The sequence below is a fragment of the Sphaerodactylus townsendi genome, linkage group LG03 (genome assembly GCF_021028975.2).
Source record: "Sphaerodactylus townsendi isolate TG3544 linkage group LG03, MPM_Stown_v2.3, whole genome shotgun sequence".
Taxonomy (NCBI): Eukaryota; Metazoa; Chordata; class Lepidosauria; order Squamata; family Sphaerodactylidae; genus Sphaerodactylus; species Sphaerodactylus townsendi.
The window spans coordinates 158,940,592-158,966,628 of record NC_059427.1 but is presented as its reverse complement, the minus strand read 5'-3'; the positions used below and the strand labels follow the sequence as shown (position 1 = coordinate 158,966,628).

At 49.0% G+C, this 26,037-nt stretch overlaps 1 protein-coding gene across 1 annotated transcript in view; it reads left to right on the top strand.

Moving 5' to 3' along the window:
• C3 (complement C3) overlaps positions 1–25,343 on the top strand; it is a 107,195-nt gene extending 81,852 nt beyond the window's left edge. Inside the window, 13 exon segments of the mRNA XM_048487522.1 lie at positions 1,218–1,376; positions 2,619–2,769; positions 6,004–6,055; positions 9,690–9,777; positions 11,239–11,280; positions 11,282–11,335; positions 12,854–12,959; positions 15,662–15,754; positions 18,265–18,351; positions 19,691–19,752; positions 21,480–21,495; positions 22,609–22,744; positions 25,045–25,343. Coding sequence (XP_048343479.1) covers positions 1,218–1,376; positions 2,619–2,769; positions 6,004–6,055; positions 9,690–9,777; positions 11,239–11,280; positions 11,282–11,335; positions 12,854–12,959; positions 15,662–15,754; positions 18,265–18,351; positions 19,691–19,752; positions 21,480–21,495; positions 22,609–22,744; positions 25,045–25,186 — 1,188 coding nt within the window. The 3' untranslated portion in view covers positions 25,187–25,343.
• Positions 25,344–26,037: the final 694 nt, after the last annotated feature.

Here is a 26,037-nt window from a genome sequence, read left to right as displayed (position 1 = left end):
TTACCTTGGAGGAAATGGCTGTTTCAGAGGGGGGACTCTACGGCATCCCTTCCCTGCTGGGCTCCCTCCCCAAACCCTGTGGCCCGAAGGCTCCACCCTCCAAAGCTCCAGGAATTTCCCAAACCGAAGTTGGCAACCCCAGTCTAACTGGCTCCAAAGTGCATCTGCTTGAAACGCTAGTTTCTCCATTAGAGAAGTTCACAGCAGAAATGGGGGTGGGGGAGAGGAGGGGCTTGAAGCTTCCTCTCCCAACTGTCCCCCTCCCCCAGCTGAAAAGAAAGAGAATGGGTATTAAAAAATAAATAATTTGATCCTGAATTGAGAGGTCGGGCCTTTGGGGATCAGAGATGGCGTTTGTATCCGCCAATTTAGACCCGGGAAGAAGGAGCCATTTTTCCTGGTCACCAAAATATTTGTGATTTTATACAGTGCAAGGAGGATCTTTAAATGGGTGACAAAAGGGAGTTAATTTCGTAATAACCAGCAAACACATTGGAAATGAAATGTACTGACATTGAAATGACATTGAATGTGAAAGCGTATGCTTATTGAATGGTTGCTTGAACTGAAGACATAATATAGCTGAATTTGTTCAAAAATATAATATAAGGTTGCTCGATTACATCAAGATCATCCTCCTATGGAGGAGTCCGGTTGCTCCCTAGAGGAGGGTTTTAAAGGAAAGGATTCACCGGGTGCCTTTTATTATGATATTACCGCTGTTTTAATGAAAATTTAGTATGTTTTAATGTTGAAGTTTTTATGGGCTGTTGTTGTTTTAATTGTATGGTTTGCCCTTAACTTGTTTGTATTGATTTTGTTGTGCACTGCCCAGAGCCCCTTGGGGATAGGGCGGTATAAAAGTCGAAATAATTAAATAAATAAATAAATAAATAAATAAATAAATAATTGTTTTGATGTTTAGATATTACAGAATAGTTTAATGGCAATTTATTGGTAGTAGATTACATCCTGTTATGTGATGTGCTTGATTTTGCTGTAATAATATGAATGTGAATAAAAATTGAAAGCTCAAAAATATATATATTTGTGATTCAGGACGACTCCACACTTTGGCTGGGATCCCAATTAGAGTTTTGGGATTAGAGATCCGCCTCTGTGCTGCCGGATCTTCCTTTCCTGAGGGCTGAAGGCCGTGCCGAGAGGTTTTGTGTGACACATTTCTTACTTGCTCTGTCTTCTCCCTGCTGTTGCAGTCGACTATCATGGTGTTCCAAGCTCTTGCCCAATACCAGACGGATGTCCCACTCCAAAAAGACATGAACTTGGACATTTCTCTGCTATTGCCAGGACGCTCTGCTCCGGTCAGGTATAAAATTTCATTCGAGAACGCCCTCCTCGCCAGATCAGAAGAGGTACGGATGTTCTGTGAGAAATTTCGCACCCGGCACCCAGTGTCCGTTTCTAGTTCCCCCTCTTGTCAGGGCTGAGGGTGGGTAATCCATGTTGGAGTTCTCGGGAACCAGGGGTTTTAAATCCTGACTCTCTTCAAATGGCACTTGCTCCTGATTCAACCACAATTTTTCTCTTCTTCCCTTCCCTGGACTTTGCATGAACTGTCTACCTTTCAGTTTGGTTTTTGTGCCCAAATCCCTTACGTGTTTATTTGACTTGTTCAGTGCTGTATTTATTTAAGTTTAAAACATTATTAAAAACAACAACATCCCTGAACAGTTGGTCTCAGTGGTGGCTGTGTGGTTGGCACAAAGGCTGGCTGCACACCAGTGCAAACCAGGCTGAGTGAACATCAACAGTCGCCTGTTCCTAAAACGGTGTCTGTGTCCGGATGCACCTAAGAACAGACTTAAAACTGGTTGGCAACTTACAGGGACGACTTGCTTTTAAAGACCCAGATTCCACCGTTTACCGTTGTTATGTCCAAAATTGTTGGATGATGCTTAAGAAGAAGAAGAAGAAAAGTCTGGATTTATACCCCACTTTTGTCTCCTGCAAGGAGAGTCAAGGTGGTTTACAAGCTCCTTTCCCTTCCAACAACAGATACCTTGTGAGGTAGGTGGGGCTGAGAGAGTTGTGACTAGCCCAAGGTCACCCAGCAGGAATGTAGGAGTGCAGAAATGCATCTGGTTCACCAGATAAGCCTCTGTTATCCAAGTGGAGGAGTGGAGAATCAAACCCGGTTCTCCAGTTTAGGATCCCCCTTCTTTTAACCACTACACCACCCTGCGATCAGTGGGCAGGGGCATTTCAGTGACATCCCTCCCTCCTTCCTAACCAATATTGTAATTGCTGTTTCTAGTGTATATTTTAACTCTGTTCTTAAAAATCATTTTAATGATATGTGTTTTACTGGCGGGGTTTAATTCTAGTGGTTTTAAAATGTGATTGTGTCGCATGTGCTTGAAATTGTTGGCTGCTTCAATGACCCTTGTGAGGGCAGAAAGGCGGGACAGAAACGTTTGCAAATAAAAAATAACATGCATTTGAGCAGCGGAAGATTTTGATCAATGGGGCCATGAGAAAAGATGTACGTCGTCTCCTCAGTATTTGTCTTACCTGTCCCCTGCCAGCTTCCTGGCCTTTTCTCCCTGCAGCATTTAAAACGAGTACGGCACAAATGAACCTTGGTTACTTTCCAGACCAAGATCAACGAGGACTTCACCGTGAAAGCATCAGGGCAGGGCCAAGCCACAATGACCGTGGTCACCTTGTATAACGCCAAACTCCGAGAGGAGGCTGCTCCCTGCAAGAATTTTGACCTGGAAGTGACCGCTACCCCTTTCCAGCTCCGTAAGTCCCCACGGCGGGCTCTGAGTTGCCAGAAAGGCTATGTCTGTGGCACTCAATGTAGTGTCCGTGAGCATTATGGCACCTGGCAATACCTCTCCTGGTACCCACCAAGTGCTGCTAGAAAGTGAGTGGGGTCAGGTGGGGCTGTTGCCCCAGAGTTTCTGATTGGCCAGTGGACATTTGATTGCCTGTTCAGATTTTTTTAAAAGTTTGCTTTTGGCACAGCGCAAGGGTCTTCAGCATATCTGCCAGAGGGACATGGGGTATCATATATCTCTGGGTGCATACCATCTAATCATATGGGGGGTGCTGGGCCTGGGCTGCACTCACCAGCTCTGGGCGGTAGACTTGGGTGTCTTGCCTGCTCCGGGTAGTAGACCTGGGCTCCAACTCCGGGCGGTAGATGTGGGTACCTTGCTGGGTCCAGGTGTTAGGCCTGGGCACCTTGCTGGGTCCCAGCAATAGACCTGGGCACCAGCTCTGGATCCAGGAGGTAGACCTGGGCGCCTTGCCAGTTCCGGGCGGTAGACCTGGGCGCCAGCTCCAGGTGGTAGACCTGGGTGCCTTGTTCAGTTCAGGGAGTAGATCTGGGCACCGGCACTGTGTCCAGGCGGTAGACCTGGGTGCCTTGCTGGCTCTGGGTGGCAGATCTGGGTGCTGGGGGGGTGGGGGGTGGAAAATTTAGATTTTGCCCCCCGAGCTCCATTTTCCCTAGATACACCTCTGGTCTTCAGTGTGTGACTGAAGTTAATCTATGGCAACCATTTTGTGGCAACCATTTTATGGTGCACCCACCATGGCATGTCCAAATTCCAAGGTGCCTGCAGGCTCAAAAAAGTTGGGGAGGCCTGAGGTAGGTTCTTGTTCTCTATTTAAATGACTGTGTAAAAGAAAAGTGAGGGGGAGGGGGGGGGTAGTTCGTAATAACGGCAAATTCAACATCTGCCATTCTCTTAAGGTAGAACGGAGGAAATGTTACTTAGCTTTAGCATGCCTAGACTCTGCCAGCAGTGGCATATCTACCATGGGGATGGGTGGGAACAGACACCCCACACCCCTCCTCTTTCCCCCTTGCCCCACCCCACCAGGGTCCAGGCAGGGTGTGGGGGGGTGACTTGGGAGTCCATGAGGGGGAAACTCAGAGTCTTCCCCGGGTTCCATTTTCCCTAGCTATGCCCCTGTCTGCAGGGATAGAGCGAGGGGGAAGTGTGCCCAGTGCGTGCACACCCCTCCAAGCCCCTGGAACACCCCGTCCCACCCCCCGCCCCTGGAACGCCTCTGTAGGGGCACCCGCCCGATGCATCACGCACCCCCCTCCCCGCTGTCCCCTTGGCGCTATGCCTCTGCCTGTCTGCCAGGGCAAAACATCTCAAGTTGTATCCAAGCTGCTGGGAGAAGCATACACAAGGGCTGTTCCCCTCCAGCCTCTGGGGTGGGAAACTCCTGGAGATTTGGGGGTGGAGTCTGGGGAGGAGGCATTTGGGGAGGGACTGCCGAGAGGTACAATCCCATGGAATCCCCAATGTAGTTAGTTAGTTTGTGGATCAGCCCGTTCTGTGTGAGTTCAGTACAGAAACTCTCCCAAAGAGATAAATGTGAAATCAGAAACTTACATTTATTTTAAGTGGCTTCAGATCACATGCTTGATTCTGGGGCTAAACTACGCACAAGGGCATGGGAACCTCCCTGCCCCCCCCCCTCTGGTTCCCTGCACCCACCTGCCCCACTTACGGGAGCCAGCAGGGAGGCCAGGGAAGGGGGGGGGGCTCAGACAGGCACTGCAGCAACAGGTCAGCTCCTGGGCCCCCCTCCGCTGAGCCCTGCCCCCTGGCCTCCCTGTAGGCTGGCTTTTGCCCTCCCCAGGACCTGGGGATGGCAGGAGCTGGCCTGCAGTGAGGCCGGGGGGGGGGGGGGGAGACAGGACTTGGCGGTGTGTGGCTTGGGTGCATGCCATTTTGTCACAGCCCCCCCCCCAGGTGACGAAACAGCATGAGCCTGGGGACATGAGATACCCCATGTCCCCATTAGCAGTACATAAGAACTAGCCTGCTGGATCAGACCAGAGTCCATCTAGTCCAGCACTCTGGTACTCGCAGTGGCCCACCAGGTGCCTTTGGGAGCTCACATGCAGGATGTGAAAGCAAGGGCCTTCTGCTGCTGCTGCTCCTGAGCACCTGGTCTGTTAAGGCATTTGCAATCTCAGATCAAGGAGGATCAAGCTTGGTAGCCATAGATCGACTTCTCCTCCATAAATCTGTCCAAGCCCCTTTTAAAGCTATCCAAGTTAGTGGCCATCACCACCTCCTGTGGCAGCTTATTCCAAACACCAATCACACGTTGCGTGAAGAAGTGTTTCCTTTTATTAGTCCTAATTCTTCCCCCCAGCATTTTCAATGGATGCCCCCTGGTTCTAGTATTGTGAGAAAGAGAGAAACATTTCTCTCTGTCGACATTTTCTACCCCATGCATAATTTTATAGAGTTCAATCATATCCCCCCTCAGACGCCTCCTCTCCAAACTAAAGGGCCCCAAACGCTGCAGCCTCTCCTCATAAGGAAGGTGCTCCAGTCCCTCAATCATCCTTGTTGCCCTTCTCTGCACTGTACACCACTGGCGGTTCCCCAAACCACACAAAGAGAGCAAACCTCCAAAAGGTGCCACTATAGAACAGTTTAGAAATGCACACTTTAGAAATCCCCCATTGTCCAGGCACACAGAAGTTGCTTATTCCAATTGCGCACCCTGCAAAGCAGCCATTTTCGGTAGGGCAGCTGACCTCTGAGGATCACTTGAAATCCCAGGGGATCTCCAGACCCCACCTAAAGGTTGGGAACCCAACTTCAAGCATATACAACTGAGCAGTGCCAGCTTCAATAAAGGGGTGGATCAGAATGTGCATATCCATGACTTTTGAGGACTCCTTTTTTGGAGGTTTTTAAAGAGAGGCTGGCTGGCCATCTGTCAGGAGTGCTTTGATTGTGTGTTCTTGCATGGCAGGGGGTTGGACTGGATGGCCCTCATGGTCTCCATCCAAGTCTATGATTTTATGAAACCTTTTTTTCTGTGGAAGGGGTCTTTTAGTGAGCAGGCCAGAAACTGGGTGCGTAGCTGGTGGACGGGCCCTCCTTTTTCCTCACGGACTTTGTTGTGAAGCTTCCTTTTCTAGCTACTTCGTGGGGCCTGGGTGCTCTGCAAATAGGTTAATTCCTGTCCCTCTCTCAAAACCATTTCTAGGTAAGCCAATCGATGGAGTCTTGGGAGCCGCCAAGATCAGGATCTGTGCCAGGTGAGAATGGTGGGCATTAAAGGGTATTTGGGCATATCGGAGTAACAGCCAGATTGGAGTCCAGAACCACCTTGGAGACCAACAACATTTTCAGGGCATGAGCTTTCAAGAGCCAAAATTCCCTTCCTCCGATGCACATTGGAACGGAGATCTCAGTTCTTTTATCCGAATCAGAAAGCGGGAGAAGCAGAAGTTTTTAAGATGTGTGTGTGTGTGCATGTGTGTGTGGGGGGTGGGGGTGGGGGTATTTTTATTTATTTGTTTGTTTGTTTTGTTGGATTTATATCCCGCCCCATCCCGGAAGGGCTCTGGGTGATTTACAACATATTTAAAAACATTCCATAAACAAGAAATATTAAAATATAAATCCTAACCAATTAACCAATTTTTAACCAATTAATAATTTTTTTAAAACACTGAGGTAGATGACATAGGCCCTTTCCCCACTTACCTTTGTCCAAGGGTTGCTGCATGCAATTCCCAGCGCACGCAATTCCTGGCACACGCCCCGGCTTCCCCACGACCCCGTGCTCTGCGCGGGATCATCAAAAGGCGCCATTTGAAAAGGCACCAGGAATTACACACGCTGAGGGGGCGTGAGAGAGGCAGCATCGGGGCGGCTGCGTTCTCGCCGCCCCTGAAGTGGGGAGTGCAGCTGGACCCCGCGCTACTTTAGGAGAGTAGCGCAGGGCTTAAGGTAAGTGGGGAAAGGGCCATAAATTATCCCTCCCACCTTCCACTCTTCGTTCCTCCCCTTGGAGACCAACAGATTTCACACGATCAATCCAGCTGGCTAGTTTAAAAAGGCCGGGTGGAACAGCCACGTCTTACGCAGAGCCCTGACATCGCAAGGCAGTTTGTTCCACCAGGCTGGAGCCAGGGCCGTAAAACCCCCGGCTCTTGTCGAAGCCAGCCGGATATCCCTTGGGCCAGGGATCACCAGGATGCTCCCCTCCGACGGAGGGGCCTCGTAGGGCAATATGGGGCGATGCAGTCCTGGAGATATGCAGGTCCACTACTGCTTAGCGCCTTAAAGCTCAATCCCGATACTCTGAAAATGATCTGGAACTCGACTGGCAGCCAGTGTCATTCTCTGAGAACTGGCGTTATTTATTTAATTTATTTATATATTAAACTTATAAGCCGCCTCTTCCCTGGAGGGCTCGAGGCGGCTCACAAAATGGCTGTTCTCCAAACAGCAACTCAAAACAACATAAAACTTAAACACATTATAAACTTAAGCAGCAGTTGCTCACAACAAGTAGGAATTAAACTGTTTAAAACAGTTTAAAACAGGCGCCCGATCAATTTCAATTTCAATAAGCCTTTATTGGCATACAGAACATACAATATAAATACAGTTAAAATTACTAGATAAAACTTCACACTGGATCATAAGTTCAGCTCGCAAACCTCAGCCAGAAACTTTGCCACTGCGAGACAACAGTCAAGGTCATTGCAGTTTAAGAGCATATTTACTTTATCAAGCTCTGTCAGGGTTTTCATAGAGTCAATGATTGGTACTAATAAGCTGGATCTTGGTTTCTGGTAAAGTGGGCAGTGGAGGAGAATGTGTGCAATGGAATCCAACTGCCCTGGGCTGCAGGGGCAAAGCCTCTTATAGTTTGGTAGACCATTGAGTCTTCCTCTATGGAGCGGGGATGGCATAATATTAAACCTAGCCAGCATGTAGGCTCTCCTATATATAGGGTTGGTAAGCGCTGCGATATAGTAGGCTGGGTTTCCCTGCACAAATGGAATTGCTACATGTTCATTTGGCGAAGAGCAGGATTTGTTGGCCAAGCTCTGCAGTTGTTGATAATCCATTGCTAGTAGCCGCTCTTTGATGAGGGCAAATGTCTCAGTACTGGTTAACATGTTCAGAGAGTCACTATCATAGCCCAATTCAGCAATCTTTGTTATAACTGTTGTGCACCGTTTAGAGTGATGGAGTTCTCTCAAGGTGAGTTGCGTCAGTGAGTTGTCGGAGCTTTGATAGTGAATATGCAGCCAAAATTTTATGATGTTTAACCAGATAGTGGCCTCTATAGAGTATTGGCCAGATTCTAGACATAGGACTGCATATGGGACGCAGTTTGGCACGCCAAATAATGTATGCAGAAATTTAGAATGGAATGATCTAATGGCACTGGTGCTGGGTGTTAGGCCAAATGGAGCTCCATAAAGCAGTTGTGCTCTTGCCCACTTGCTTTGAAAACTTGCAGAGCTGGGGAATATATTGGTTGCCCCTAGAATGATAAAACCTCCTAGTGGCATTTATCGCGTTTGACTGGGGCCCGAGCCAATATATATTTTTTTGATGAGTGGACCACCGACAAGTTATTGCTAAACCAGGAATCCTAGATATTTGAAATTTTTAACTTGCTCAATCGCCAGTAGTGGCCCTTTATCTTCCAGACTTGTTTTTTACTGCTTTTTCCAAAAACCAGGATCTTAGTTTTGTCATAATTCACCTGCAGATCATTTGTCTCACACACCAAAAGAGTCAATAGAATCAAAATCCAGGAGTCTTGTAGAGACCCACTGCGAGGAAAAGAAAGGGATAAGTAAAGGGCTGCATCATCGCCAAGAAATAACAGAGAGAGGGATTGATGCTTTGGGCCGATCTTAGGGCTGTGCCCATCCACTCGGGCCAGGGCTATGGGGAGGTCATGTAAGAAGATGTTAAATAATAAGGGGGCAGGCGCCCGATCCAAAGGCCAAAAGGAAAAAGAAGAAAGGGAGGGAACAGGCAGGGCCCTGATGGAATCAGCAACAGGCCCAACCAAGATGACAAAAGGTGGAAACTGGCAGCCTCAATTTCAGTTCCAATTTCAGTGGGGGGCAGTAAAGCGGGGGCCAGCCTCTCCGAAAGCCCAGTGGAATAGCTCTGTCTTGCAGGCCCTGCGGAACTCACCAAGGTCCCACAGGGCCCGGACAGATGGAGGTAGAGCATTCCACCAGGCAGGGGCCAGAGCCGTAAAGGCCCTGGCCCGGGTCGAGGCCAGCCGCATCGTTGCGGGGCTAGGGGTCACCAGCAGTTCCGCCACCGCCGAGCGTAGTGGCCTATGTGGGACATAAGGGGTTATACTGGCTGACCCAGTAAGCAGCCTAGCGGCTGTGTTCTGCCCGAGTTTTCCTCTGAGTGTCTTGCCTTGTATGGATTTGCCCTGCACCTGATGTGTTTGGCCAACTCACTCTCTTCACGTTTCCACGGCAGCTGTGGGGAACTTTATTTCCTGAGTGCTGCTGAGCATTATTTGGATTGGGACAGTGATGTCGGTATAGATTTTTTATGGGGTGGGTTTGGTGACTGAGGGCTTTCCGACTGTTCCATTCCATGCATTGTTTCAAGCAAGCCGGACAAGTAATGGGAGGGATTTGAACCCGTGAACTCACCCCACCACCACCACCTACGTGCCTGGATTGGGACCATAGTTCTGGAGAAGGAGCAGGACATCGGCCCATCCCAGGGATGCTTTTTGACCCCTTGTGGGGCTGCATGTGAGCTGAATACTATGCCCTATCATGTAGCCTCCCTGGTGGTATGAGAAGCAGACGGAACTAACCATCCGTTCCTTTTTGAATCAAGCAGTCCATTTTGAGGAAATTTTCCCTCCGTCTCTGATTGCAGGTATCTTCGTCAGGTCGATGCGACAATGAGCATCATTGATGTCTCCATGCTGACTGGTTATGGACCTGCCACTGAAGATCTGAAGAAGGTAGGTGGGACCGTCATTCGTGTCCCCTGGCTGAGCGCAAAAGGGAACGGCTATTCCTGGCCTGTTCCTCGCAGGGGCGGGCTGGCGTAACTACATCCAGTGCCATAATCAGCATTTCCTTTATCGTTTTATTTTATGTAGGCGTTCAGTGCAGCTGGACACCCTGACAGTGTTTCATGAGAAAATATCTTCTGTCTAATGGTCAAGTGTGCCTAATCTGTGGATACCTAAATCTGCAGATTGGGCCCACTTTGGCTAAAAACAGATTGTTTGGCAAACATGAGGGCCTGCCCAGAAAAATCTGAAAAGGTTTAAAAATGGATTGGGGAGTTTAAATCCCCCCCAAACAAAAGCATTGTCTGTTCATGTTCCCCCCTCTCCTCTGTCAGAGAGCGGTGGTGACTGCTATGGGATGGGGGGAGGGGGAAGCAAAGCTCAGCAGGCCACTCAGCAAAGCCCGAGAGCTGCACAGGTCCTGGGAGCAGTGACATAAAGGGGGAAACGAAGGCAAGAGGCCCCTTCCTTGTTGGAATTGATACTCTGAAATTTTAGTGTAGTGTTATTTTAGTGTACTTTGAAATATTAGTGTATACACTATTTAGTGTATTGTTTAGTGTTTCAAACTATTGGAAGCTAGTTTGAAAATCTGAAATGCACCATGAGGGAAACATGACTTCCTTGGACGGGTAGGAAAGGAACGTACATCCTGGTGCAGAGATAGATCCCTATTTAAATGCAGTTGGGAAGGGACATGAAAGGGCTAAAACATAGGACTCACAGAAAAGGTAAGTTTTAAGGAGAGAGGTGGCACCACCTAGAACCGTGGTGGCGAACCTTTGGCGTTCCAGATGTTATGGACTACAATTCCCATCAGCCCCTGCCAGCATGGTCAATTGGCCATGCTGGCAGGGGGCTGATGAAGTGTGAATCCCTGTATCTAGGCTCCTGGGATTGCTCCTCCTGAACCTAGAATCATAGTTGGAAGAGAGACCCCAAAGGCCCATCAGAGTCCAGCCCCCTGCCTTTACCCCGAAACACTTACACAATCAAAGAAGCACTCCCTGACAGCCTCTGTTTAAAAACCTCCAAAAAGGAGGCTCCACCACTCTCCAAGACAGTGAATTCCACTGTCAGACAGTAATGACTCTCAGGAAGTTTTTCTTGATGTTTAGGTGGAATCTCTTTTCCTTCACCTTGAACCCATTACTCCTGGTCCTAGTCTGTGGAGCAGCAGAAAACAAGCTTGCTCCCTCACCGACATCCCTTCAAATATCTAAACATGGCTACTTCTTAACCTTCGCATCTCCAGTCTAAACATGCACAGCTCCCTAAGTCTCTCCTCGTAGGGCATGGACTCCAGGCCTTTGACCGTGTTGGTTGCCCTCCTCTGGACCTGTTCCAGCGTGTCAATATCCTTCTTGTTCAGCTTGTTCTTCTGTGTTCTTGTTCTTCTGTGTTCAGCTTTCTGAAGGTTATTGAGACAGATACATCTCAGAAATCTAGAAATCGAAGCATGAACACATCTGAAAGGGGGAACCTCATCATCTATTTGGACAAGGTAAAGACGTCCTTCTGGGACCTGCATGGCCCAGGCTCGCCCGATCTTGTCAGCTCTCTGAAGCTAAGCAGGGTCAGCCCTGGCTAATGCTTGGATGGGAGACCCCGCAAGGAAGTCCCAAGAAATGGCAAACCACCTCTGAACTCCTCTCCTTCCTTGAAACCCCTGAGAGGTTGCCATAAGCTAGGCTGTGACTTGACAGCACTTCCCACCACCAAAGGAGGTCTGTTTGTCACCACTTCCATCTAAGCTGAGGTTTTCCTGTAGTGCTGGAGGGTTCCCTGCAGTGCTTCACTCAGCTTGCCCCAAGGCAGATTCACTGTCCCAGGCCACCCCTCCATCCCTCTCCCTGGTACAGCATGGCTGTCACTAACCCAGGCCAGCAAGGAAGGATACGGCACCCTGCAATTGCTGCCATATCTCCGCCAGCCTCCCCAGGCTGAAGCCAACCAAGGGGTGGCCCTCACTCCCTGTGAGCTGGGTTGGAGCCCCTGCTGCGGCCGGAAGCCTGCTGCCCAAGCACCAGTTGAGGCAGAGGGAGCGGGGGCAGGAGCTGCTGCTGCTGCTGCTGCTGCTGCTGCTGCTTCTTCTATCTAAACAGGGCTGTCGTGTCACCTCTCAACCTTCTCTTCATGAAACTAAACATCCCCAGCTCCCTAAGTCTCTCCTCATAGGGCATGGACTCCAGACCTTTTACCATTTTGATTGCCCTCCTCTGGACCCGTACCAGAAGATGGAACCTGGCAGTCATCTGGTGGATCACATGACATGGCTGGAGTGTCACGCTCAGTGGGGGTCCACAGTTTTGACAGGGCTGGGTATAGAGTGGGATCAATAGTCCAAGAGGATCAGAGATTCCTCCACTCCGGCCGTGAACGACACTCCTTTCCCAACGGCAAAAGAAGGAAAGCACCCAGTCCGTGAACATGATCAGACGACTCAGACCAAATACATGAGCCAACGTGATGCAGTGGTTAGAATATTGGACTATGATCTGAGAGACCCAGGTTCAAATCCACACTCAGCCATGGAGACCTGCTGGGTGAATTTGGGCCAGTCACACACATGCAGTCTGTCCTACCTCACAGGGTTATGGCGAGGATAAAACAGAGGAAAGAAGGAGGATGGTAGCCGGTTTTGGTTTCCATTGGGGAGAAAGGTATAAACGAAGCAAATAAATAAACAGGTTTGCCCCAGGAGTGACGTCACACTGTTGACACAGCAATAATTTTGGGATCATTTCCCGCACTACTGATCAGTGGTGAGGGTTGGGCTGCCGGCAGGAATTTTCCCACTATAGAGGGAGACACATCAGCCATACATATACCCCTGTTAGGCCTTTCACACCTGTGGCTCCCCAGCATCCTAAAAAGCCGGCTCTGCTTTCGTGAGCACCTCCGTGAGACCACATCCCAGAATCACACACTGAAATACTGAGGGATGATTTCCCTCCAGTGGGCAGCTGGCAGCTTGCTCTGAGATCACCTCCCTCTCCCCTTTCTTTCTTCTCCATCCCAGGTTTCTCATTTGGAGGATGAATGTCTGGAATTCAAACTTTACAAGTATTTTGAGGCTGGCCTCGTTCAGCCAGGATCGGTCACAGTGTACAGCTACTATTCCCTAGGTAAGAGGAGCTCCTCCTCACCGAGAATAACCTTGAATTAACACATCGCAAAAGTTTTCCAAGCCTCTTATTGCCTCCATTGCCTACTGTTTCCGCACGGCACAATTATACCGGGTTTGAACCAGGGTCTTCCATACCGCGTCTAATTTATCCCTTCTTCTTCCGCACGGCTCCCCGCTTCTTCCCAGGAGCAGAGTTAGGACCAGGAAGAAATGCTCCTGTTTGTTCTGCATGAGCACAGGACTTCTGAATTTACTTTGGAAGCTTCTCTGAGCATGCCCGGTGTCCCTCGTTCTGATTGGCTGTTGTTTTTGAGTGGCAGCTTGAATGAAATGGCTGACAGAGCGGCTGGGTGGGAAAAATAAAACGGTCCTGCTCCCAGTTGGTTTTTGCACGGTGGTAGGCACAAGCATGGTCACATTGGGATTTTTTTAAAAGAGCCTCCAAACTGGCGATTTTTTTTGAAAATGCGTGGAGCTAAAGAGTAAATATCGGCGAGGGCAACACTGGGGGGGCAGGCCGATGTTGCCCTACTACCAGGAACCATGTGGAATTCCCCACTCCACAGGGATATTTTTCTTGCTCAACCCAGGACATTTAGACCGTGCGGAAATGGCCTCGATGTCTGTGCCTCTGAGGTTAGTAGGCAAGGGCTGGATCCAGTGATCCACTCATGCAAAGATCGCTGACCTTCCCTGCTCCCCACAACCTCTCGCAGTTCCTTCCAATCTATTGATTGCTGGGATTAGGGGGCCCACATGGAGTATTTTACTGATTGGGTGAAAAAGAACACATTTTCTATGTTGCGCCTTTCCACCCACGTTGGACTTTATAGGCCACCCTTTTCCAAATGGAGCCCAGGGCCCTGTGTTGAGTTCCTGGGATGCAGTTGAGGGAGGAGGCAAAATAGCTCCATCTTCCTCCAGCAGCACAGGCCTGTGGTCAGAAGAAAGAAAGAGGTGATTTTTGCCTGCTGCTTCTAACCCCCAGGCTTGATTTGATGGGCCCATCCCCCTGGGATCGCTTACAGTATTAAGGGATGCCCCCCTTAAGTTGGTCCCTGCAAGCTCTGACCAGTTGGGATCCCAATGGGCTAAAAGCAGTTTCAGCCTTTTCCATTCGAGCTTCTCGTTGGGCTGAAGGAAAACCTCAAAAAAAGCGGTTGAGTTAGGCAAGAGTGGCTGGAATAATACCAGCCATGGATCTTCTACGCAGTTTGTGGCGATCTGAAATTCGCAGGAATTCCCTTGCTGTGCCTTAACGGAATTTCCTGCTGAGCAAACCAGCTCAGCGCTGTCACATGTGCAGCCACTGTTGTTATGTGTCCCAGCTGAGGCTCTGGCAGAGCGTGCCCCAAAGGTCCTCCATTCCTGGTCTGACCCCCTTCAGGACCCTCGCTCATGACTGCCTTCATCCCACCCACATCCCCACCTGACTGTGGGTTGCTCCTTCCCTGCCCATTCGCCCTGCCACCTGTATGTCTTTTTTCCAGATGGTCTGGGTGAGTGTGTGTGGAGTAGGAGGCATCACCACAGTACCTGCCCCAAAGTGCCACCTACCAAAACAGGACTGGCTCAAGGTTCCGGTAGGCTCTGGCAGAGAAGTGCCCCAAAAGTGCCCCTTACCTGGCAGCAGGTGGTTTGGCGAAGACTCTGCAAGAGTGGAGGGCCCAGGCAGCTACCCACCCAGAGTGCGTTAGCGCTTCAGCCCTGCTGCAACCCAACAGTTCCTATGTTCCTGCCTCAAGGCGATTGATTGCTCCAGGTCTGCAAGAATTAGAAGGTTGCCCTCCCTTTTTTATTTGCAGGGAGTGTTGAGTTACAATTCTCTTACGAAAAGGAGCTGTCCAAGCTTAGAAACTTGTGCTGCAAAGCCTACCCTCTGAACAGATTTCCGTTGCATGAAATCGGGCTGACACGTCCACTAGCATCTCTTGGGAGAAAGGTCATCTCTGCCTCTTCCAAAGGCCCTCAATTGCTTAGGGATCTCTTCCTAAGCAATTGAGAGAGTCCGCAGTCGGCGTGAAATACGGGTGTCTCTTTCTGTGTCTCTGACCAAGCTCCTGAAAAGCCGTACCCTGAAAATATTTGTTTAATATTAATATGAAAACATTTGAATACAAAATGTAACATTTGTATATAATAGAAAAACATATTTTTAAAAAAATTAGGATAGTTCTAAATACTAATTTTAAAACAAACTCTATTTTACTTATTTCTCATTTTCTTCTAATTTTATGATAATCTCTTTTCAATAAAGAAAAAGAAATCGAAATCAAGAGAATCCGAGAATCAGAGAGGAAAAAATAATCAAAGTAAAAAAGAGTTATTAACATTTTTCTTTCCAATAACAGTTAACATCTTCAAAGAGAAAATAAAGCTATTGTTTCTTATGCAAACTATAAAGTAGATAGATGAGAAAATAGTTTACTTAACATTCTAAATTAAATACATTTATAAAGAGGAAATATGTCTTCTGTACTTCTTTTTTCTTAGTAATGAATGTAATTCTTATTTGTTCAGGTGTTGGACATATAGCTCCCAGTTTTTATTAAATTTCTCCGTGTCTCTAGGTGTTCCACTGCAGACAAAAGCCGCTCCTCTCAAAAGCTCACCCTCCCATAACTTGAACTTGAACGAAGCCATTCCGCTACAGACCCACATGGATACCTTCTGAAATCATCTTTCTGTTCCTCTTTTCAGACGACCGCTGTACCAAGTTCTACCATCCATCCAAAGGGAAGCCCGAGCATCTCAATACCATCTGCCATGGTGATGTTTGTCGGTGTGCAGAAGGTAAAGCAGGGCAGCGGGGACAGGAAATACTGCTTCTTCTCACCAAAGATATCCGAAGATTATATTATCTCCCATTATACAAGGCTAAATCCTTGTATATTTGGGATCTTTAAAGCGGTCCAGAGTTGTTCGCTTTTCACCTTTGCAAATTATCCACAGTTTGGCTATTCGGTGTGTTAAAATGAGCAGGATGTTGTGGCCAGTTTTACGAGCATGCCTTCCTGATCCACGGAGATCTAGTTTGCATTTTGCTGTTAGCTGTTCATTAAACAAAGTCTTAAGGTGCCTTCTTGGTGCCCCTCCTTCCTTCCTTTGCCCACGACCAGCCAGGAAAGACCAGGAGAGATGGGCTTACAGGTCTTTAAAACCCCCAAAGAAAACCTTTTCCTCCCTGACTCTTCTTTTCTTGAGATTGTGTATTGTCAGTTGCCTTCTACAAGAGTCCCCCTCTGTTTGTTTGCTGCCCCCTAGTGGTCTGGTTCGCTAGGTATGTGGTGTGTGAGTGTGGTAGATTCCACACAGCACAAATATAATGTCTTTGGGACTTTTATAAATAGCGTTTTGGGGAAGAACTTTGCACAGCTTTCCTCCTGCAAATGAATTCTGTTTTATTTCTCTCCACCTGGTTTTTTTTTTCAAAAGTAGCTAAACTAGCAATCTTTCTCCCCCAATCCAGATTGAGGACGATTCCTACCTGCTGAGCAAATGCCAGCAGTTGGGAAACACTTTATTTCTCCCACCCAAACTGCTTACTTTAGTTTCCGCTACTCGCGCTTCCCATTTTGTGTGCTGCAGCAGATTCTCTGTGGGGATTCCCCACGGAGGCCTCCTCTGCTTACAGCTCATCCATTTGCAGATAAATAAAGTTTGTTTTGCCTAGCAATCCTATGCACGTGTCATTTTTTGTTTTGAGGGGGCTGTCTGTGAAACTACAGCGACCCGACTACAGAAGCTGTAATATGCACATATCTGTGTTGCTGTAGCTTTGCAGACATCCCCCTCAAAACAACATAAAAAGGAAAAACAATACATGCAGGTGATTGCTAGGCTAAACAAACCTTGTTCATTTACTCTTGACAGTGAAATAGTGAATGCATGAGCTGTAAAGCCAGGAGGAGAATCTCTTGGGGAATCTCAGCGAGAACTTCTGCACCACATACAAAGATGGGTTGGGTGCCCCTGTGAAACTGACAAGAGCTCCGTGCAGCAGGCTGGGAAAAGTATCTGTTTTGCATGTCATCGCTTGTGTTCTCCCATGCTGTGGGAACACAGAATCCCAAAACAGATATTTTTATAATGTCCTAAAGATGTCATATGCTGTGTGGAATTCAACCGTGTGTTTATGAGGGAGTGAGGAAGACATGGGGTGAGTCTCCTTCCTTTCCCTCCGTTGCTCAGCCAGAAATGTCCCTTCAGTGCCTGGCTGACTCTAATGCTGCGTCCACACCAAGGATTTCATTTTCTTTGCCCCGTGTTTCCCCAGGCCATCACTCCCTATTTGGCCAGGGGTCACGAACAGCCCGTTCTAGTCACCAAACATTCTGCTTTAATTTAAACCTCTAAAAATGGGTGTTTCCCTAGGAAAGGTGCGATGGGCAGGATCCGTTTTGCAAGCACTGTAACTGCAGGACTTGAACAAAGTGCTGTACCTTTTTTTGGGTAAAGATGACACCCAATTTGAGAATTCATCCACCATTTCCTGGACCGTCTTATTTGTAGAATGCTCCGTTCGGGACAAAGACGGTCCAGGAAATAGCAGATGAATTCTCAAATCGGGTGTCATCTTTATCCTGAGAAAGGTATCGTCTGGAACAGGGGTGGGCAATTATTTTTTCCATGGGGCTGCATAAGAAACAGAAAATATTGTGGAGGGCTGGGCCCTCTCCTCTCCCGTCCAGAGGGGGCTTGCTCAGGTCAGCTCTTCCGCTCCTTGCCCTTGGCTGGCAGTTAAGCATAGCAATAGTCACTACATCACCATCGCCACCCTCCCCACCTTTTTTCCTCTCACAGCACTTGTGCCACCTGTGGCGAGGGTCGAGGGTGGGGAGGGAACTTCCCCAGCACCCCAAGAGCTCTCTCGCGATCCTCCCATCTGTTCCTGACACAGCCCTGCGTAGAAGGCGGGGGGCTCCCAAGGGGAAGTCTTGCGCGTATGAATCGACTGAGAGAGGCTTTTAAAGGCATAATCCCGATCTGCGCACACTTCTCCCGAGCCGCCATTTTGGCTGTGGGTTCTTCTAAAAAAAAAAGCAGGGGGGCCAGTCAGGGTCTAAATCGGCCGGGCGGATGGCTAGCCCGTGGGCCGTATAATGCCCAGGTCAGGTCTGGAAAGCTAGCCAGATTCTTCCAGACTTCAGCTTGATCTTCCAGATGTTGGCTCTGCCTGGGCATGCAGGGTTTGGGGGATGAAAAGCTGGGAATTCCTCACATGTTTAGTTTGTAATACTGCTGGGATTCCCTAAGTGATCATCTGTGCCTTCACTGTCTTTCTCTCTGCTTTCCTCCCCAAGAAAACTGTTTCTTGCACAACAAAGAAGATGAACAGGTTGATTTGCAGTACCGAGTTCGGGAAGCCTGCAAGCCAGAAGTGGATTATGGTAATCGCAGTTGGATTTTTACTATTTACTTTTACTATTAATTATTTATTTCCTCTTAGCTCTTTTACTATTAATATGCTTCTTACCAGTGGTGGGATTCAGCAGGTTCGCACCACTTCGGCAGAAACGGTTGTTAAAATGGTGCTTGTAAACAACCAGTTGTTAAATTATTTGAATCCCACCATTGGAACTGGTTGTTAAATTATTTGAATCGCACTACTGGTTGCAATCGTTATAAATCAGGACAGTCTCCAGATGATATCGTGAAATTTTGGTGCTGATACGTCCAAAAATGCATCCCCTGCAGGAACATCCCAGAAATTTGCCCAAGAATCTTTGTTCTGCATTGAGTTTTCTGCGTATTGCTCAATGGGGGGTTGCAGGCTCAGGGGTGGGGAGTGGGGGGGTGGGGCATTTTTTGAAGGCACGGTCTCAAAACTTTCGCGTCCTCATCGGGAGACTGCCCTGATACCCTCCAGGTTTGGTGCAGTTTGGCGGGGGGGTCCAAAGTTGTGGACCCTCAAAACTGTATAGCCTTCATCTCCCTAAAGCTCCCATTGGAAACAATGGGGGATAGGGGCACCCTCTTTGGGAGTCCATAACCTTGGACTCCCTAAACAAACCTCACCAAACCTGGGGGGTAGCATAAGAACAGTCTCCTGATGATACGCTGAAATTTTGGTGCCACTAGTGTAAAAACTGCACCCCCCTGCAGGCCAAAAATGGAAAACCACTAAAATACCCAAAAATGAACCCAGCATTTTGATGCTCCCCACAAGGTGATGCCCTGGGCAGCTGCCCACCTTGCCCAATGGGCATTCCGCCCCTGTCTCATCAGACGTTGCCAGCTAGACAGAGGCAGCCCTTGTTAGTTCTTGGATGAGAGATGATCAGGGAAGCCCAGAGTCACTTGGCACAGGCTGGCAGTGGCAAAACCACCTCTGTTTTTCTCTTGCCTTGAAAACCTGACGGGGTGACCCTAAGTCGTCTGTGGCTTTCCGTTATCACACTGAGCCACACTGTATGATTTCAATGCAGCCGACTCTCCTGTGCTGCCTCCTGCAAATCTCCTTGGAGTGGTCTAGTCAGAGCTCAGAAGCTAGGCTGGGTCAATACTTGGAAGTGAGACCTCCAAGGAAGACTCCACAGAAGAAGGCGATAGCCAACCACCTCTGCTTAATCACTTGCCTTGAAAACTCCACTAGAGGCCACTATAAGTTGGCTGCAACAGGGCGGCATTTTACACAGCCCTGGAATGGGGACGAGGCGGGAGGAAAGTCTCTGGGTCAAGAGCAGGTCAGTATCTGAACTAACGCCTGTTCTGGGTCTTTCTTTCAAGTGTACAAGGCCAAGCTTATTCAAATTGAAGAAGAAAATGGTTATGATAACTACATGATGGAAGTTCATTATTAAAGAAGCAGGTAAGAATCTCCTTCCTGAACAGTGGGGTGGGGAGGGGGGGGGACCCTTGCAATTTGAAAAGAAGAAGAAGAAGAAGAAGAAGAAGAAGAAGAAGAAGAAGAAGAAGAAGAAGAAGAAGAAGAGAGAAGAGAAGGAGGGAGGAGGAGGAGGGAGGAGGAGGAGGAGGAGGAGGAGGAGGAGGAGTTTGGATTTATATCCCCCCCTTTCTCTCCTGCAGGAGACTCAAAGACTTACAATCTCCTGCCTTCCCCACCTCACAACAAACACCCCTGTGAAGTGGGTGGGGCTGAGAGCTCGAAGCTGTGACTAGCCCAAGGTCACCCAGCTGGCGTGTGTGGGAGTGCACAGGCTAATCTGAATTCCCCAGATGGTCTCCACAACTCAAGCGGCAGAGTTGGGAATCAAACCCGGTTCCTCCAGATCAGAGTGCACCTGCTCTTAGCCACTGCTCTTAGCCACTACGCCACTGCTGCTCTTGCTCTTAAAACCTTGCTCTTAAAACCATCTCCTTCCTGCCCCCTGTTTTGACTGTGGTGGTTTGGTTTTATGTGTGCATCGTATGTTGCTTTTAAATATGCATTTCATTATTTTGTTTTTATGTGTGCGCTGTTTTAAAACGTTAGCTGCCTTGGTTGCCCTGTTTGGATAGAAAGGTGGAGTGTACATTTTGGTGCACTGCTGCGTGTGGCTGCAATAGATTGCATCACATCTGTTGGAGCCCTGAGTTTCATAGCAGAGGCCGATGGTGCACAAGGTGCACAATGGGGGCGAATATCCGTCGCGGCAAGATTTCTCGTACAGGACTATTCTCTGGAGCCCCTGTGGAGAAACAGACTTGCTTTGCCGGGCAGGCCCTATTCCACTCCCAAGCCTCTCCCAGGGGTTGCCAACTTTTCCTGGGGAGGGCTAGCTTTCTCTCTGGGTAAACTGCTGCCACCACCTGATCATTTCAGGACTGCCCACTGGGGAAGATGAGGATTTCCCAGCTTCCTTTCCAACTGTGAGGCCTCTGCCTCAATTTCCCTTGGTCCCCCCTCTCTGGGGTTCCACAGGGCAGATGAGGTCCTGGAGGAAAAGCTATGCAGCCTTCCTCCCCCTCCTATTTAGATAGCGCAGGGGTAGGGAACCTGCGGCTCGAGAGCCACATGCGGCTCTTCTGCCCTTGCACTGTGGCTCCACGAGCCGAGCCGCCAGCCCCATCCTTGCCCGTCCTGCCAGACCCCACCCTCCTTTGACCTGGTCAGGCTGGATCAAGATATCTTTTCCCCCTAGGTCACTTCCTGGGTTCATCTGGAATCTCTAAAGTCCTCCAAATCTATGATACCTAATGGGAGGAGGGGAGGAAAGAAAAAGAAAGGAGGGGGGAAGGAGCCATTTCTCCACACCCCCGCTTTCACTTTCTGTTCTCTCTGTGGCAAGCGAGACCACTTGTAGCAAGACGTTTAATTTGCTTCTCTGCCAGAGCACAGCTTTGCCCCGGACATTTGCCAATGAGCACAGCTTTGCCCCAGACATCTTCCCTCCACCCACAGCCAGTCTGTCCACTCCTTCACACTGTGCCGTCCACGCCTTCCCCTCACTCGCCTCACCCACACAATGCCATGTTGCTATCACTCTCCTCCCACACAATTCCTTCTGCTTCTCTAAATGTTGATATTGAGATATCAATATCTCAATATAATAACAACAGAGACGGCTTTTCCAAGGAACTGTACAAGCAAGGTCTCTTTTTGGCTCCACCTCACCTCCCCCACTCTGCTTCTGCCCTCCCCGATGATCGGGGGGGCTTTTAAAAACTTCCCAACAAGCATGTGTTTCAAAACAAGCCTCTCTCTAGTTTTCTCTTGTGGCAGCATCTGGACATTTCCCTACACCTAGCTGAGGGAAGGGGAGGGTGGCACATGGAAAGGTATGGCCCAACATCTGGACATGTCCCACCCACCTAGCTGAGGGGAAGGGGGGGGAGGGTGGCATGCAAGGAAGGTGGAGGAGTGTGGCCACAGCATCTGGACATGTCCACCCACCTAGCTGAGGGAAGGGAGGGTGGCATGCAAGGAAGGGGGGGAGTGTGGCAGCATCTGGACATTTCCCGCCCACCCTAGCTGAGGAAGGGGGAGGGGTGGCATGCAAGGAAGGGGAGGGAGTGGCCCGGCATCTGGACATGTCCCACCCACCCTAGCTGAGGAAGGGGGAGGGGTGGCATGCAAGGAAGGGGAGGGAGTGGCCCGGCATCTGGACATGTCCCACCCACCCTAGCTGAGGAAGGGGGAGGGGTGGCATGCAAGGGAAGGGGAGGGAGGGGAGGGAGGGAGGGGTGGCATGCAAAGGAAGGGGAGGGAGGGGTGGCATGCAAGGGAAGGGGAGGGAGGGAGAGAGGGGTGGCATGCAAGGGGAGGGAGGGGAGGGAGGGGAGGGAGGGAGGGAGGGAGGGGGGGGTGGCATGCAAGGGAGGGGGGAAGAGGGGAGGAGAGTGCTGTCTGAGGGGGAGGAGGAGGGAGGGAGGGAGGGGTGGCATGCAAGGGAGGGGAGGTGTCCTTTTAGTATCAGTTTGATCTGCAAACAATGATCTGGTGATATCACATTGTTGAGGCTGGAAGTAGGGCTGGCATGCTTCATGGAAGTTTCTTGTGATTGGGTGACTGGAATTGCCATATGTCCATACATGCCTTTTAGAGGCAAAATATTTTCAAAAAAAACCAATGGGCGTTCCGCTTTTTTCTCCATCTGGCACATGGGAATTCTTTCCGTTCATCACGGGTTGATTGATCTACCAGCTAAGGTGATTCAAGCTGGCAGCCCTGATGAATTCTTAATGTTTTTGTCTGCATCCCCCAGGGACTGACATCAATCCACAAGCCAAACACCGCAAGTTTATCAGCCATATGAAATGCCGGCAGTCTCTGAAGCTGCAGATCAACGCGGACTACCTGGTCTCAGGCCACAGCAAAGACCTCTGGCCCACCAAAAACGAGTATGTCTCTTTTCCCTTCCTTCGGTGGACGCCTTGTTTTCCCCACATTGGCTCACAAAGCACCTGACCACAGATCTCGTCAAATAGTTTCCCCGAACTTTGGGGAAACTGTTAATTTGCCGGGATGACGAGCACAAGATGAACGGTGGCCCCTCTTTGTCCACCTCCAGATTGCTCAGGTGCTGCGGAGGTTCTGTTATGTTCTGATGATGCACACAGAGCGGGGCGAACCCCAATGCCAAGACCACGGCATCTGGAGGGATCAGGTTATCCCCACCTCTGTGTTTGCTGAAATGAACAGCATACCTTTTCCTTTTCTTTAACTGTAAAGAAGGCTGTTGTTAAAATCCTCTTAGTAAACTGCAGCTCTGTTTTATTATCTGGGAACAGACATAGGCTCACCACACACACCACACACACACACACACACATACACACACACACACGGCCATAGATTATGCCACTGCAAGGCCAAACTCCATGGCCCCTTCCGCACACACAAAATAATGCGTTTTCAAACCACTTTCACAACTGTTTGCAAGTGGATTTTGCTATTCCGCACAGCTTCAAAGAGCACTGAAAGCAATTTGAAAGTGCATTATTCTGCATGTGCAGCATGAGCCCATGTTACATTTTTGAAATGAATTGAATTATGAATCCCTTGACCCAACATTCACTCTGCTTGATCAGCTGGCAGTTGCTGGAAACTAACCTTCCAGGCGCTGCCAGGGGCCAAATTTGGATCTGGGGCTGCAGTGCAAGGGGGAAAGGGCAAAGGTGGGATCCAGCAGTTTCTCACCAGTTCCCAAGAGTGGGTTACTAATTATTTGTGTGTGCCGAGAGGGGGTTACTAATTGGGTCTGCTTTTCCGTTAGAAATTCCATTAGGTCCAAAAATCATAAAGTTCTGTTGTTTCCTATGTGGCTGGTTAGCGAAGGTAGAAAATGGGATAATTCTCCCTGTTGGGCTGTTTTAAAAACATGTTTTAGCAATATGGTAAAGTTCCTTGTTTAAGGAAAGTATCCTTCTTTTGATTTCTAGAAACAAAATTATTTGAAAGTATTAAGTATTTGACAGACAGTCAATTAGAGGAGAAGTAGTTGTTTCTGTTGGCAGTAGACGATAGGACTTGCTAGAATGAGTTTAAATTATGGACAGAAAGATACCAGCTGGAAATTAGGACCTTTTTTTTTACAGTAAGAGTTTTTTACAGTAACAGAGAAATTATTGATGCCCCGCCCCCGGAATGCCCGGCCACGCCCCCGTCGTGCCCAGCCCAGCCCCATTGGCGCTCCGCCACTGTTTGAATCCCACCACCATGGGAACCTGTTACTAAAATTATTGGATCCCGCCACTGGGAAAGGAGCACTACTCCCCCTCCCCCCAGTAGGTCAGAAAAACAACACAGTGAGACATCCCCCCCCCCCCGCGCCCAGCAGCCAGACACAAATGCAATCTTTTCTCCACCGGCGCTCCAGAGAGCCTGGCTTAGTCATGGGGGTCCCATTCCATCAAGGATTACCAACCTCCCCATGGGCTGGGAGTTCTCCCGAGATGAGGGAGGCTTCTGGTTGCGACTGTAGGGGGCCAAGAGCAGTGTTCTGTTCCTCAAGCAAACTAAAATCAGGTGCCTTGCACTTGGCCAGAACAGACCCACAGACAAATAAGCAATAGTTCAAAAACAGGTTTAGTATGATTGAAAGTTTAGGACACTGACTCCTCCCATGAAGTCTAACTAATAGTGAACACTTGTGATGCTGGAAACGATTGGAGATTGTCTGAAGAACTTGCAGACACCAATTCTTCCTTAACTGCTTCTAAGGAAGTCTGCGCTGCTCGTGCCACTTCTGAGAACTCTTGTTTCGTTGCAATTCTGTTGAAACTTGATTGCTCAAAATACCATGGATCTTTAACACCTTATACATCTGAGATATTGCTGTCTCCAGCCTTCCCCAGACACCTGAAAACTAAACAGACTGTAAAACAAAAGGACAACAACTACACACTAATAAAAATACTGTAGCGCTCTTGCCTCTAGAGGGGTTTTTAAAGGGTCAGGGTCTAACTTAGTTTCCCTCCCACAGAATACTGTGCAAAAACAATTAAGCCTATTCTATCTACGGGTATAACTGAGGCTTAAACAAAGGAAATAGTGATGGTGTCTGTAGCGGCATGACAAGCGATGACTTTCCCTGCACTTGCCCTAAAATCTCTGCATGTTCCCTCTCAGCCTCTCAACCAGCCACCTGGCCAGTGGAGCAAAGGTGTGAAAAGCTAAATTCTCCTCCTTCCTTCTCCAGTGTCAATTACATCATCAGCAAAGACACCTGGATCGAGAAGTGGCCAAGCGAGGACGAATGCCAGGAGGAGGAGTTCCAGAACCTCTGCAACGACTTCCTCGAGTTCTCCAACAGAATCACCCTTTTCGGCTGTGACAACTAACAGCGGAAGCGTCACCCACGGCCACTGCATGGAGGCGGATCTGAGCTGACGTGGCGGAGAAGACACCTCCCAGTCCCAACGCTCCAGTTTCTTAGCTGGCTGGCCTGTTGTGTCCCCAACATGGTTTTTGTAGATATTAATAAAAAGAAAGAACAGATTTCTGACTGTGAAGGCATGTAAATAGTTAAGAAGAAGAAGAAGAAGAAGAGTTTGGATTTATATCCCCCCTTTCTCTCCTGCAGGAGACTCAAAGGGGCTGACAATCTCCTTGCTCTTCCCCCCTCACAACAAACACCCTGTGAGGTAGGTGAGGCTGAGAGAGCTCCGAGAAGCTGTGACTAGCCCAAGGTCACCCAGCTGGCGTGTGTGGGAGTGCACAGGCTAATCTGAATTCCCCAGATAAGCCTCCACAGCTCAGGCGGCAGAGGTGGGAATCAAACCCGATTCCTCCAGATTAGATACACAAGCTCTTAACCTCCTACACCCCACATCCTACTGTTTCATAGGGACTTCAGTATCCCAACTGAAAGAAGTGGCCGGCCGTGTTTATTAGGGGTCCCATTTGCCCCATTATGGTGGGAGACCTCCAGCCAACTGCCCCTCTTGCCCCACCAGTGCTCAGTGGGCAGAAGCTGGGTCCACAAAGAGGCAGAATCATCCTGGACAGAAAGATTAAACAAAAATAAGGCCTCATCTATTTACAGGGAATTCTGACCAGAGAGTTCCTGACAATTCCTACAGCTTCCCACAAGTGACAACAGTAGTCCTAGCCATCACCAGAAACTTATAGAGTTGGAAGAGACCCCAAGGGCCATCAAGTCCAACCCCCTGCAATGCAGGAACACACAATT